Source organism: Trematomus bernacchii, unplaced genomic scaffold (genome assembly GCF_902827165.1).
Source record: "Trematomus bernacchii unplaced genomic scaffold, fTreBer1.1, whole genome shotgun sequence".
Taxonomy (NCBI): Eukaryota; Metazoa; Chordata; class Actinopteri; order Perciformes; family Nototheniidae; genus Trematomus; species Trematomus bernacchii.
This window is the reverse complement of record NW_022987739.1, coordinates 9796786-9810195: the sequence shown is the minus strand read 5'-3', so window position 1 is coordinate 9810195 and position 13410 is coordinate 9796786. Positions and strand designations below refer to the sequence as shown.

Below are 13410 nucleotides of genomic sequence, written 5' to 3'. Positions count from 1 at the left end.
ATATATATATATATATACACACACACAGGTATCTACTCCGCCTCACACAATGTACCCACTACATCCTATAACAAAATACTCTCATCAATTAAACAATGTATCTGTGAAAATTAAAAGCACACATTTGAGCTCGTCATACAAAATTATGGATCCCAAGTTTCATGTGCATTTGTAATAAATATTACAAGCATCTCAATAGACAATGGCTTTAAGGAACTGCGCAGACTTGTTATTGTGGATATTGAGTAAATCTGTTGATCCATCTTTGCTTTAAAGTGATACTCCAGCCTAAATCTGCTTTTTGAGAATCAAACAATATATTTTGTGGCTTTAAAGGTTGTCCTGAAAGCTTTTCCTCCTTGAAGTAGCTGTGGTCAGCTTTAATTCAATTAAAGTACAGTCATTTCCATTGCTACCAATTGTAATTGCTGAATCAAGCAGCAAAATGCAAACTAAAATGGCTCAAACAATTCCAACAATGTACATTTTTTAAGCATGGTGTGCCATTATTATTGTAATCTTCAAATAAATGTACACAGTCAAGTTTACATTGAATAATAAGCAACCCACTAATACAGCCACCTTCAAGATGCACAAGGAGTGAATGTTTGTTACTCAACTCGATTTTTGCGAGTATCCCTTTCAACATCAAAGTTAAATCAGTGAACATAAAAAAATAGCCCTTAACTCTAGGCAGGTAGCCAATGTGTAATACATGAATTTGCATGTATATGGTAAAATACAGAATCCATCATTACCAGCTTTTGTTGTTGCATGGATGTTTTGAATGTGCTGCAAACTGAGAAGATGCAAAATGCTTTGTCCTCATTTACTACCACACTTTTAATCAGTCTTCCATAGGAAGAAATGTGATTTTTATAGAAAATAAATGCAAGTAGCACTGCTGGCTTACTGAGCCAGTCTGACATTAGTTTTGTAAATGTAGGATGCTCAGATTTGTATGGTCTCATGTATGTGCACTATCCATGATAACCAACCAAATTCATGCTGTTCTTGTGCAGATTCATTTGATGAAGAGATGTTTATGTAAATACTCCTTCATTTTACAGTAATGCTGTGTCTGTAGTAATATTTATAGTATTGCAACCATCAAGTCTTAAACTCGATCGATAGGAAGCTGGCATCATGCGAGTCTTGTTATGTTTTCAATCTCAGTCTGATGACCAGCCATAGCTCATAGATGCAAAATCACAAGATTTAAAGTGTATAGCCGTGCTGGTGGCTCATGCGAGTAAAATACAGACAGGTTGGCTGATGCCACATTTAAACCACTGATGGGGCAAATGTTTGGCCTAAGGGGAGCGGCAGAAAATAAAATACCTTTTAGAATGGTATGCAAGTATAACACGATAACATTTCATATGTTAGCATGCTTTGTTAGAAAAGTACAGTTGAGGAAGTGGAGACTTCAGTTATTAGATTCAAGAATAAGAACCGTTGAATTTACATGCCTTGAAAAGCGCAAATGAAATGTATGCATTTGTTATAGTCTGGTGTTTTTTGCCATTTCTACTGTTCTAAATAATACTATTTTTATCAAAGCTCCTTAAGGTAAACTGAGAAACTGCCAAAGCAATGAAAATCCTACTAGCTGAAATGTTTTAACTGTTTATGAAACTTCTGGGTGAAATATAAGAAAAATACAACCATAGATTATTTTCTGAGGTTCATAACTTTCTAGTTGCAATCATCAATCTGATGTATAACGTGCTGAAGTTTGTGAAAAAGGCTTCCCATTTTAAAAGCACACTTTCCCTAAGTGTTCCTTACTTTTAATGTGAACAAGTTCTATGTCTGAGGGTTTAAAATAAAGGTGGCCGGGTACAACAGCAAGATTTTATGGACATGCAACATTATGGATGATGACTACATTTATACAAAAAATGTAATGTCTCCCATATTTTCAGACCTATTGTGCAGTTTCCAAATCTTAAAAAGTCGGGATATTCCCCATTTAATTGTCTATACTTTTTTTAAACCTTGACCATTGGCGCTTGAGAGGCAATCAACATATTCTTTGTGTTTGTCTTTAAATAGGAATATGCCTGAGTTGTGCAATTGATCAACAAGTTGACAGAAGCTGATTTAAATCTGCTACAACTCAGTGAGAGTTGACTATATGATTTCTTGTCTCAAGTTAATAATTTCATGTATCCCTGGGGGTTCATGGCAAGCATAAAAGCTTTCCTTTTGGTTATGGTTCCATGACTATATATAAATTATATAGGTTAGCTGTAAGAGACGACTACATAGTAGCAATCCGAGTATGGTAACTGTGAACATCGTAACAAGTGAGGTTGTGGCTGCTGTGAATTAAAGCATACAGAGTGGACTTCAAAACAACCAATAAAGTAATCGCTGTTTTGGTAATAGTAAGTCTTACTTTAGAGGGCCAAAGTACAACCTAGCACCTGTTTGATAAATATACTATACTTCTACTTGTTTTTTTAGGATCATTCTCAAAGGCTATGAAGACATTGTTCCAGAACATTTTTGATAGCACATGTCAGACGCTAGCTCTGGAGTGGACTTGGAAGTCGATTTGAAAAGGTCAAAGTTATATTAGACCCAGCCTGCTCAGACATTGCAATAAGGAAAGAGACGTACATTAATGTTACTGCTGTTTAAATAACAAGCAACAGAGACCTGAGAGAGTGCAAGTGGTTGAGAGAACTGACACTATGTTTTGTAGTCATGTGCAATCATAAGATTTTTGCAGCAATGTCTCATGAACTCCAGCATTAGACTGAAGTCGCTGTGAACCGGAACAACAAGCAACCTTACTGTAACGGTTTCATTCGAATAATTTAAAGGTGCATTCACTGAACGCGCCTAATATGCATACACTTCTCCTGTAGGTCATGTATAGAGTACACACTGTGGGGGGTGCTAGGAGTTTTTCATGATTTGATAGGTGGATCCATTTTCTGGGAGGGTCTTGGCTTCAGTTGTTGTCGTTGGCTTTGGAGGCCAGTCGGGGTCCACCCTGAGCTCCTGGGCCAGATGCATGTAGCGAGCCTTGGGGGTCATCCGGCTCGGGCAGCAAAGCCGGGTCAGACACTTGTAGTATCGCAGGTCTATACCACCCTGAAAATACCACAACCCCAATAAACAAACAAATAAAACAAAAAATACCAGGGAAACAAGGAAAGGGAGGGATGAGAGATGCCATTAACTGTTTTCATTTTATTGCTCAGGTTTTCTAAAACCCTTTTACTGACCAATGCAAATCTGACAGTATCATGCTAATGCAACCATTGCATGCAAAATATTTAACTGGAGAGAAGCCATTTGCGTTAAACGCAGGCACATTTCTTTACACTGATAACTTGCAACAAGAATTTATGCATGCAGGTCATTCCAAATAAAATTCAGCATGATAATAGTTTAAAGGAGTTGGCAGCAGACGGCTTAATGACTGAGCCCACTCCCTAAAAACAAGCTCATGGAGTCAAAGATCAACAAACAAAAAAAGGAGTTCACAACATATTTTACAGATGTTCTCCTTAAGCTTATATATTGGACATTCAAGGCTAGCCGGCTTGGATTTGAAAAACACTGTACTTGAGACCTACTGTACACTAAGAGTGCAGCAAATGGGATTAATACGGCCTTTACCAGCTTGCTAAAGGTGTTAAAGGCCTTCAGCACGGCAGCTTCATGGTGGTTTCTAAAAGTGGCAAGAGCATTACTCATTTACTTAATCAAGCTGCAAACCGATGCTTTGCGTTAATAAACTTTTGTATCTCAATTTAAATACAGTAACTACAGTAGCTCTAAGTTTGAAAATAGCATTAAGTTTGACCTTATTTTAAATAGAATATTTGTCTTTAAAAGCAGTTATGAAGTATATCTTAAACACAGAGCAGGAGAATATAATGAAGTAAAACGGCAACTGTTATCAAGCCATGAACAGCAGAGGGTCACGAGAGGACAAGTCAGAAAGAGACTGACGTCTCGCACATGCACGTCTTGGTTAGTACAAGAGAAAGGTGTGCTCTGTTACTTTAGAGAAGGAAGTTGGAACAGAGAGAGGGAACAACACACAAGAGGAAAATGAACGGGCGATAGAAGAAGGTGTCTGGTTTTCCCAACCTGTGGTGTCGGGGCAACAGGAGTGACACCAAAGCTGCCCTGTTTGTCTCGGCTGAACACAAGCTTCCATAAGACGATGTCAAGGATGAAGGTCTATGGAATAGCGCAGTGGGCAGGGGAAAGAATTAAAGAGAGGCTCATTTGGTTCCTAATATCTTCTGCATTGTCTTTTGCACAGAGGTCTACAATTATTTTTGCAGACCCACCATTTATAAAAGCTTGTGTGGCAACTTTTTCCTTCTATCAAAGGTGTGTTAGTCATTACATGTGATGTTACAATTGAGTGAAACAAATGAGTAAGATAAGCATGGATACTATTGCCACTTAAAACTGAAAAAAGCTATTATTCTTAAATGTTGTGCGAATTTCCTTTTGGTTATATTTCTGACGCACTAAAAACTGAAAGGAATATGCAATGTTTAGGAAATAGCATCACCTCGGCAATGATGCTAAACAATGCATGTATGCAAGGGCAGTCATCTTAAAGGGAAAGCAGACATAGCTATACTGCTCCAAAGAGCAGGGGCAAGCTAGCAATAGATATAAATTGCCGTGCAGTGGCACAGCAATTTATTTTCTTAAAGAGCATCCATCTATCAAGAGACATCTGCTCAAAATCTGCTTCAAAAGCCCAACAAACTTAAGCAGTTCTGTAAGTGTTAACCATTACAGATACCTTAGTTTGTTTCTTTAAAGACAAGAACACTTTACAACATAAATTCTTCTCACAACACAAGATTGATCTTGCAGTCCGGCTAAATGAGACAAATATGAGCACACTGCATGAAAAAACAAAAAGCTGAACATGAGAAAAACACATCAACAGAAACCATGTGAAGTGTGTGTCTTACCTCCATCACAACAGACACTGCAGCATTGACTAAGATGATGAGGAAGAGCTTTACCCTCCAGTCAAACGGGACACAAACAATCTGTAGACAGAGACAGAAAACAAACACTCCAACGCTGACCATCAGAGAGTATTTACAAGGAGCCTTGTTTTAAGGCTTTATGTGTCTTCATGAACTTACAGAGTAGGACTTTATATAATATCATAATTATAAAAGAGTATAGAGCTTGCCATGAAAAAACAAGATACTGTACAGCAAGCAATATATTTCTTGTGTTTGACATCTTCTTACCTCTAGAAACTCGTCAATGGCTTTTACAGGGTAGAACATGATGAACAGCAGAAAAACATACAGAGTCAAGGCAGACAGCACAAAAGGCCCTAAGGAGAGAACACATAGCAAGCACAAACACATTTATAACATATAACAATAACTTTGCAACTATTTTAGGACCGATTTAATAGGAAGTAGGTTTCTTACAATTCTTGTAGCTAGGCTGCCTGAAGGGTTTGCCCTTTGAGAAAACGATGGCAACAACGAGATACTGGAAGGAGGAGACATAAAAGAGGCTGGTGTTCTCGTAGTTCTGGATGTTGTGGTCGTCAATTTCAGTGTCGTTGTGGCCAAACATGTTAATACGTGATGAGTTGTTGCAGGCACTGGGAGAGAGGGGAGATCGATTTGAGAACAATCAAATAACACTTTCAGGCTGTGGTTAAAATACAGAAATCTAACATTTATGTTTTGATGTTATTTTTGTTTGTGTGAGGTACATGGACAAGGACTCACTCAGAGAGCGGCGTCCACACTGTGTACCACGGCTGCTGTCGGACCCAAAGGAATGTAATGGTCTGGAAGCCCAAGCAGATGAGAATCTGGGTCAGCACGGAGAACAGCAGAGGCCCTGAGATCAGACCTGAAGGGGGACGACGAGACACCAGGTCTTTCCACGCTGGGTTCAGACTCACTGAAGGTGAAGATGGGCAGGGTGGGTGAGGAGAAGAGGCAGAAAGTAAGATAGAGATTAAGAAAAAGAAAGGGAGACACACTACACATTACCTTATCCTTATACATATACTTACTAGTAAAGACAATAAGAAGGATGATGGCAATATCGATGAAGAGGAACTGGAAGTCTCCAAGGTTACTGAGGATCTAAGAAATGAAAACAGCACAGATCAGAGATGGGATTTCTCCTTTTTCCCCCATCACCTACCATTGATTGTGAAGCAGCATTACGTACAGAGTAGAGGAGAGTGACACTGATGTACTGGATGATGCTGTAGAGGGCCATGAACTTGAACACACAGAAAGAGGTAATGAGAGCGGCACGCCCCTCCCTGTAAAGGAAAACAAACACTGTGTCATCTCTCCGTGCAACATAGAAGCTAACATTGTGTCATGTGGCTAAACAAACACAACCTGACATAAAAAGGCCTTTTCAGCACTATGAACAGGTCCAAATAAGGAGGATTTTAAAAGCATGGGTTGGTTTTCTTGTGTTAAAGAATAGGAATTGAATCCATTTTAAAGACGAATACATACAAAAACATAATTGCCTGCTAAATCAATAGCACTTTTCAATCAGTATATTAAGTGTTCATGCATCATTACCACCCCATCTAAAGAGCATGTAATGACAACGATATTGTCCATCTTGGTGCTTTTGAGGTGAGATAATCCTTCTGGTTTCCACTGTCCTATTCATATTTCCTGTGCCCTTTATTTATTGTGTGAAAAAAGAAGTAAAGAAAGACAGACCTGATGAGGCTGGGGACACAGGAGATGTTCGGGGTCTTCGAGGTGAAGGGAGAGGCTACTGAGGCTTCGAGCTCCGACAGAGAGATGCCACCATGAGCCCTCTTCAGAGCCTAATGAGAAAAGTGAGAAATATGTCCAGAGAGCAATTCATTAATGTCAAACTCTCATTGCCTCATTAAATGTTACTTTTAAAAGTTAATGTACATACCCCACAGTCGTTTGCTCCATCTCCACACATCCCAACAAAGTAGCTAGGAGCAGATAAAGAAGAACAGTGACTTTGTGCTCAGTGTTAACACTTTTTTATAAACAGAAACAATACAAATCATCTATACTGACTCTACCACTGAAGTTTAATTAAGTCGTTTTATTGTAGATAAAATACTTCTTTAAACTTTGGGGGACTTGTCAAAGTATTTCCCATCTCTACATCATGTGTTGGGACTAAACACTCACTCTACGCCCTGCAGAGCCTCAATGAGTTGAGTTTTCTGGTCCGGGGCCATTCTTGCAAACACTGTCCCATGTAGCACCAGCTGCAACGCAGAACACATGATCATATCAAAAGAAGTATTAGTTAGCATGGAGGTAGATCATACAGCAGCAGGAACTAGAACATTTCTACTCCAGTTACAGGTAAGGAATAAGTGACACTCATTTAAGAGACCTCACCTTTTGAAGCATGTCAGGGAAATGTTCAGAGATGACGGCAAAGGATTTTCCATTCATGGCAAAGTGGTACAGCTCCTTTTTGGGCTCATCTATGTGACACACATCATCCAGAGTGATGTTCACTTCCTGTTGGTATAATAGAGCATCAATTAGATCCAAACATTTTTAACATATTATTAAAAAGTTGCCTCAAAAAACATTAGAGTTGAATCAACCTATCAGAGTGTATTAACATCGATTAAGAATGCTGTGTTTCGCACAGGTCATATTTTGTCATTTAGTTTACTTATCATTCACTATGTGGACACATGTATTCTTGTTAGCCTCACCTCCAGATGAGATGTCTGGCTCGCCTTGTCAGCGTATCTCCAGGTGATCTTGGCGGCCTGTCCATCATGTGGAGGGAGGGCATCAGCAATGATGACTGTGTCTTGGGGAGGAATCATTCCACAGTCCCTGGCCACAGAGATGGCTGTCAGCATGTTGTCACCTGAATGTGAATACAGCACACATTAATAAATGCACAAGTCTACAGAAACTTGTTTTATAATGATCAGCTAATATAATAATATATAGATATTTCTTTTGTAATGCTACTCTGTTCTTTCATCTCTTTCTAATTTCTTCTCCGTTATACCTTTCTACACATGCATTACAAAGATTCTATCTGATCCACTACTCAACAACCAATATTGGTATGTCATAAGTATGAGTCAATTGTAGTCTTTAACTGATGGTTAGGTAGACAATGGGAAGAGGAGCCTTTTGTGCTAGGACATTTGAAGAACAAGACTGGTTCTGAAATGGTGCCTTATACTGTTTGTGTAGAACAGGATTCACAAATGAATAACTACATGTATTTTCAGCTTCACTTTGTTTCCTTTTATGACCAGTAAAGCAAACTTTAGAAAATAGTTTAAAAGGTAAAAGTTAAGCAAGGACGTAAAAAACAATTCTAGTGGATATTGGAGTTTGTGCCAGTTACAGTGAGCAACCCAGAAAAGTAATTAGTCATGATATCGCAGGTGCAGCAGATTAAATAAGTGCCAATACGCAGATTACCAAACCCACCGGCTGCCTGTATCAAATAAATAAAAAAGTTCTGCAAGCAATTTGCGTTGGCATAACTGTATGAGTTTTCTTTTGAGACTATAATGGTGCCGTTAGTAGTGGTTTTGATAAAAACCTGTGCAAATGTGTGTGTGTGCATGGCCTCACCAGTAACCATGACAGTGCGGATGCTGGCTTGGCGGAGGTCCTCCAGCACTGCTGGGGTTTCTGCCTTCAGCTTGTTCTGCATGATGATTAGACCCAGGAACTCCATGTTTGCCTCAATGTGATCCCTATTTCAAAGAGAAAGAATAACTTATTTATCATTATGGATAGGTTTAAAATTAAGGTCAAAGGCAATCTTATCAATAATGTACAAAACTCTACCTGCTGATGTTCTGGACTTTGTGCCAGCTGAGTTTGGATTCAAGTCGTCGATGAGCCAGAGCTATGACTCTGAAACCCTCCTTGGTGTAACCCTCTAAAACATCTGCAAAGTTTTCTGGCACTGCAAAGACACAGAGAAACATTTATGAAGTGAATAAAGCTAGAGAAGGACAGATAATTAATTAACTTCAAATATCTATGGCTTCGTTGGAGGAGAGGTATGATTCAGCCTTAGCAACAGTGTTTACCTCATCCGTAGTTTACGTAATTATTGGCTGGAATTGTAATTCTTAAACCGTACCGAAAATCAATTTAGCTTATTTAAATATATTATGCATCTATTCATTTAGTTAGTTACAATAACTTTGCTCCTCACCTGTGTCTTTCTTGCAGAGGCTAGCCACTATCTCGGGGGCCCCCTTCATGTAGGCGTCCATACGTTTCTCCCCTAGCAGACGAGCCACCACACACATCCTCTGGAGGGCTGAGGAAAAGGGAAACTGGCGCACGATACCGATCTCATGCGCTGACTGCATGTGCACACGGACACAAGGATACACAAAAACAAATACGGTTCTTATTAATAATGTCAAGAAGGACAAGAACATTTAAAATAAAATAAATATAGAAAATGTGTTTGAATACAGCGGGGAAAAAAATATATTTTTAGGTAAGAGGTAACTCACCGAAAGCTCATACAGTTCCTAGAATTGGAAAAGAACAGAGTGGGACGAGTCCATGAGAACACAATATGTGACCTGCTCCATCGAAATCAGTCGCATTGACCCAAAGACACATTTTGAGTTGTATACACTGTTGGAAAGAGGAGATTCCTAGCTTTCTAATGATATCAGGATTGTTTTTGTACTCCAAATATTAAGCAAAATATGTCACATTATATAATGACTGTCACCGAGTCATCATTTTGAGAAAAAGGCCTTCAAAGTTTCCTCTTCTCTGGAATCCATCGATCTGATTGATTATTAGCGGAGCAAATGATCAAAATACTACGGAGGGAAGATATTTTCGTTTGGATTGCTGGTCTGGGGGAAGCTCGCGAGTGTGTGTGTGTGTGTATACGTGTGTGTGTGTTTGTGTAATTTTGCGTTTCTGTGTATTGTTTGATTCCCGGGGAAAACACTCACGAGAAACACCGGCTGTTGTTATGCCTGCTGTGACGTCAAGTTACTCCGTTCTCCGCTTGTAATTATGCCGTTACAAGCTTCAAAGTTGTATTTATCATCTGAATTTGCCGAAACAAGTTTAATATTCTGAAAGCCAAGACCTTGTTTAATTGAAATCAGATGAAAACAAACTGTAACGGACCCTGCCGTGTTATCTATTTTACTATACGCCTTACATTCATAATGTCAGCCGGAGGGAGGGGAAGCTGCGCTACGGAACAGCAGAGTGGCGAAGGAGAGCTGTCATCTTCCATTTACAAGCTTCAAAAATGTATTTATTGTGTGATTTTGGAAATAAAAGTTTCATATTCTGAAAGCCAAGACTTTGTTTATTTAAAATCAAACAAAACACCCGAACCCCGAAAAACTATTTCTTTACGCAAATCCACGTTTATTTTGAAATGAGCCGTTGCGACTTCCGACTGATTTCGATAGAGCGGGTCACATATGTCAAAACAACCAATACAGTAATAGCTGAAAAATGTTTCTATTAACTGTCTATTACTTATATTGCATTAAGGCAACATAAAAATTCTGGTTTTATTTATAGCCAAAATACTGTAGAGTAAGACAATCTTTTATCACATGTATAAGGATGACCATTAAAAAGGAAGAGATAAAAAAAAAAGACTACACTAAAGCTATTGTTTTTTTTATAATATCATCAGGTTTATACAATTTTAGACATTTCCCATATATTGAGGAACTGTGGTCATCTTTCTGAACAACTGGGTTAAATTCCGTACCATGTCCTGCTCTGGTGTTACGGCAGGCTCTGGGGGCAGCAGCTGTTTTGGGGGTTTAACCACAGTGGGCATGATACGGTTGTGGAGAGATGTTTCCTCCTCGGTGGCCTCCTCCAGGATCTGTGTAGACAAAGGTTTATAAAAAATGTCTGTCATATAGATATCTTTTTTTATTCCATCTTCTTCTTTCTGTTGCACACTGTCAGCCTGACTCAAAAGGCTATTTGCCCTCATACACCCTTTGAAGGGTGCTATTACTAATCTCCTTCCCACTGCGTTGCCCTGACCATCCTCATGCTTTAGGATGGATTCAGAACCACTCACCCAGCCTGTGGCCTCAAACATCTTAAGGTCCAGTGGGTCTCCGGACAGCTGGCCCTCTATTTTGGTGAGAGAGTGGCAGGTGGCCATACATGCCACAAACTGGGACTTGACTAGATTTTCCTTGTATGCATTTTCCTCTGACAGATGGAAACTGGAGGCAGAAGAAACATGAGGTTAACAAGAGACCTTCAAAAAAACAGTGGATTCTGAATCCTCTCACCAGGGCCCAGTAGTTAAAAACTTTTAATCTCAATCAGATCCGATCAGATTTTGAAATCCCATTTTTTGTGATCCAGGATCAGACAACTCGGCCAGATTTTGTCCCAGTATTTCAAAGCAATTCAGGATAGGATCACCCTGATCCAGATTCAGACTTTTCAAGATTACTAGATCCTGAATATCAGTGCTTTAATCCTACCGATCTCCATCTAGTGGATATGAAAAATAATACAAGGAAGACAAGAGACCACATTGCAGAGACATCTATTGTCCGCAATTACTTTTGAAAGGTGATGACAGATGGACTTTTTTTTTGTTGAAGATATTTTTTCTTTAATCTAAATTACATTTGTGATTGACAATCTTTGTTGTGATAATTTTATGAGCATAAACATTTATGTCATCAACATTTGGTTGAAAACAAAATAGGCCACCACAAAAATGGTGTATTATTTCAGTTAACAAACTTTGCTATCTTATTTATATTGAAACATATTTTTAAATAAATTGTACATTACATTTTGCTCTGGTAATCCACTGGAAATCCACCCCTCTGATGGGATCAAGATAATCCAGTTTTTTGGGATCAAACTGATCCCAATCCTGTGTTGTCGGTTTGAACTACCCGTTTTGAAGATTTGATCCAGATTAAAGCTTGGATTTGATTTCCTGATCTGATCGGATATCAAAGTGATCCTAATCCTGTTTTTTGGTTTTGAACTACCCAAAATCCAAATCTGATCCGATCAGATAGGGATTAAAAGTTTTGAACTACTGGGAGGTGATCAGCAAATCCATACAAGTTCATCAATGGCTAACTAAGAGAATGACTTCTTTCTAAAAACCTTTAAGATAATGATTTCTTTGGGGTTTGAATATTTTGGATGCAGCTGAAAGGCAACGAAACAGTGGCAGTTCCCTGTTAGATAACCAGACCAGCTTACCTGCCGTTCTCTACCCTCTGAACACCCCATAGGTCTAATCCATCTTCTGTCAGAGTTCCAGTCTGTAAACAGGAAGAAAGTTTAATTTAACTGAGTTACATGTAATCAAATCAAATATAAGAGGTACAAATATCTCTCTATTTCTTCATATTTTGTTTATTTTCAGTTGATATGTAAAGTTAGAGCTGACTACTAGCTGAATACAACCAGAGGTACTCACCTTGTCAAAGCAGACCAGATTGAGTTGACCGCAGATGTTGATCCTTTGTGGGCTGATGCAAAAAATGCCCAGGTTTTTGAGGCGTCGCTGGGCGTACACAATGCCAGCTGTCATGGCGGCTGGCAGCGCCGGGGGCACAGTAATGGTGATGATGTCCAGAGACTCTATAATGATGGTTTTAGCTGGCACCTGGGGGAGGGCAGAAAGGACAGAGTAAGGGCACTTTGAAATGGTTGATAATCACATTGATCAGAAAACTCTCCAGCTATAAATCAACATGCTGATGCTTATTCTGCTGTAATGCAACAAGCGATAGGGAGACAGGACAACTGATGTCTCAAACCATTCATGTTGAGCACAATGTTGCACAGAGGGAATGAAGGGCTTGACACAGGACATCATTCTTTATTTCACAGAGCCAGTGAATCTTCTATAGGAAAGTATGTGATTTTCTTGCAGTTGCCCTTTCACCCCCTCTTTTACTTCTGTAACACACAATGCTTACCTTGTTCATGATGCTGAGGACAATGGAGTAGACAAAGCCAATTCCAGCTATAGCCACCAGACACAAGAGGAAGAGGTAGGCATCTCGGTACAGCTTGAAGTCGGTGGGTTTTGGGTAAAGGATGGAGCGCACCAGCTGGCCTTTGGCTGTGCTGAAACCTGGGTAAAGAAGTTTTTATGAGAATTTTTCAAATATTCGATTTTACACTCCTTTCAGAAAGGGTCTCTAAACTGTGACGAACAAGGATTAAACTGCAGAGCACCTAATAAGGTGACTCCCTGAATAAGAGGGATATTTCCAACCTCAGAAAGGCTGTGTTGATCTTTTAACAAATGGCAGTAGAACCTTTGATTTATTTCTTTAGACAACAGATGAAACCCTTGTATTTCAGTCAAGTATCTAAGTACAGCTTACTCTATGGAAGTAGCATC

General features: G+C 39.2%; 1 protein-coding gene across 2 annotated transcripts in view; it reads right to left on the bottom strand.

Moving 5' to 3' along the window:
* The window catches only part of atp13a3 (ATPase 13A3), a 32246-nt gene continuing 18836 nt past the window's right edge, over window positions 1–13410 (bottom strand). Inside the window, exons 13-34 of one of the 2 annotated variants that reach the window (XM_034146727.1) lie at window positions 12980–13137; window positions 12475–12663; window positions 12255–12316; window positions 11092–11242; window positions 10768–10887; window positions 9524–9541; window positions 9214–9367; window positions 8838–8958; window positions 8619–8743; window positions 7730–7890; window positions 7401–7526; window positions 7185–7264; window positions 6937–6979; window positions 6729–6838; window positions 6211–6307; window positions 6050–6122; window positions 5757–5934; window positions 5448–5626; window positions 5259–5347; window positions 4968–5048; window positions 4117–4209; window positions 1–3108 (exon numbers count right to left, since the gene is read on the bottom strand). In XM_034146727.1, coding sequence (XP_034002618.1) covers window positions 2911–3108; window positions 4117–4209; window positions 4968–5048; window positions 5259–5347; window positions 5448–5626; window positions 5757–5934; window positions 6050–6122; window positions 6211–6307; window positions 6729–6838; window positions 6937–6979; window positions 7185–7264; window positions 7401–7526; window positions 7730–7890; window positions 8619–8743; window positions 8838–8958; window positions 9214–9367; window positions 9524–9541; window positions 10768–10887; window positions 11092–11242; window positions 12255–12316; window positions 12475–12663; window positions 12980–13137 — 2606 coding nt within the window. In that variant the 3' untranslated portion in view covers window positions 1–2910. The remainder of the gene's footprint in view (window positions 3109–4116; window positions 4210–4967; window positions 5049–5258; window positions 5348–5447; window positions 5627–5756; window positions 5935–6049; window positions 6123–6210; window positions 6308–6728; window positions 6839–6936; window positions 6980–7184; window positions 7265–7400; window positions 7527–7729; window positions 7891–8618; window positions 8744–8837; window positions 8959–9213; window positions 9368–9523; window positions 9542–10767; window positions 10888–11091; window positions 11243–12254; window positions 12317–12474; window positions 12664–12979; window positions 13138–13410) is intronic. The other variant, XM_034146728.1, reaches the window with a different exon arrangement.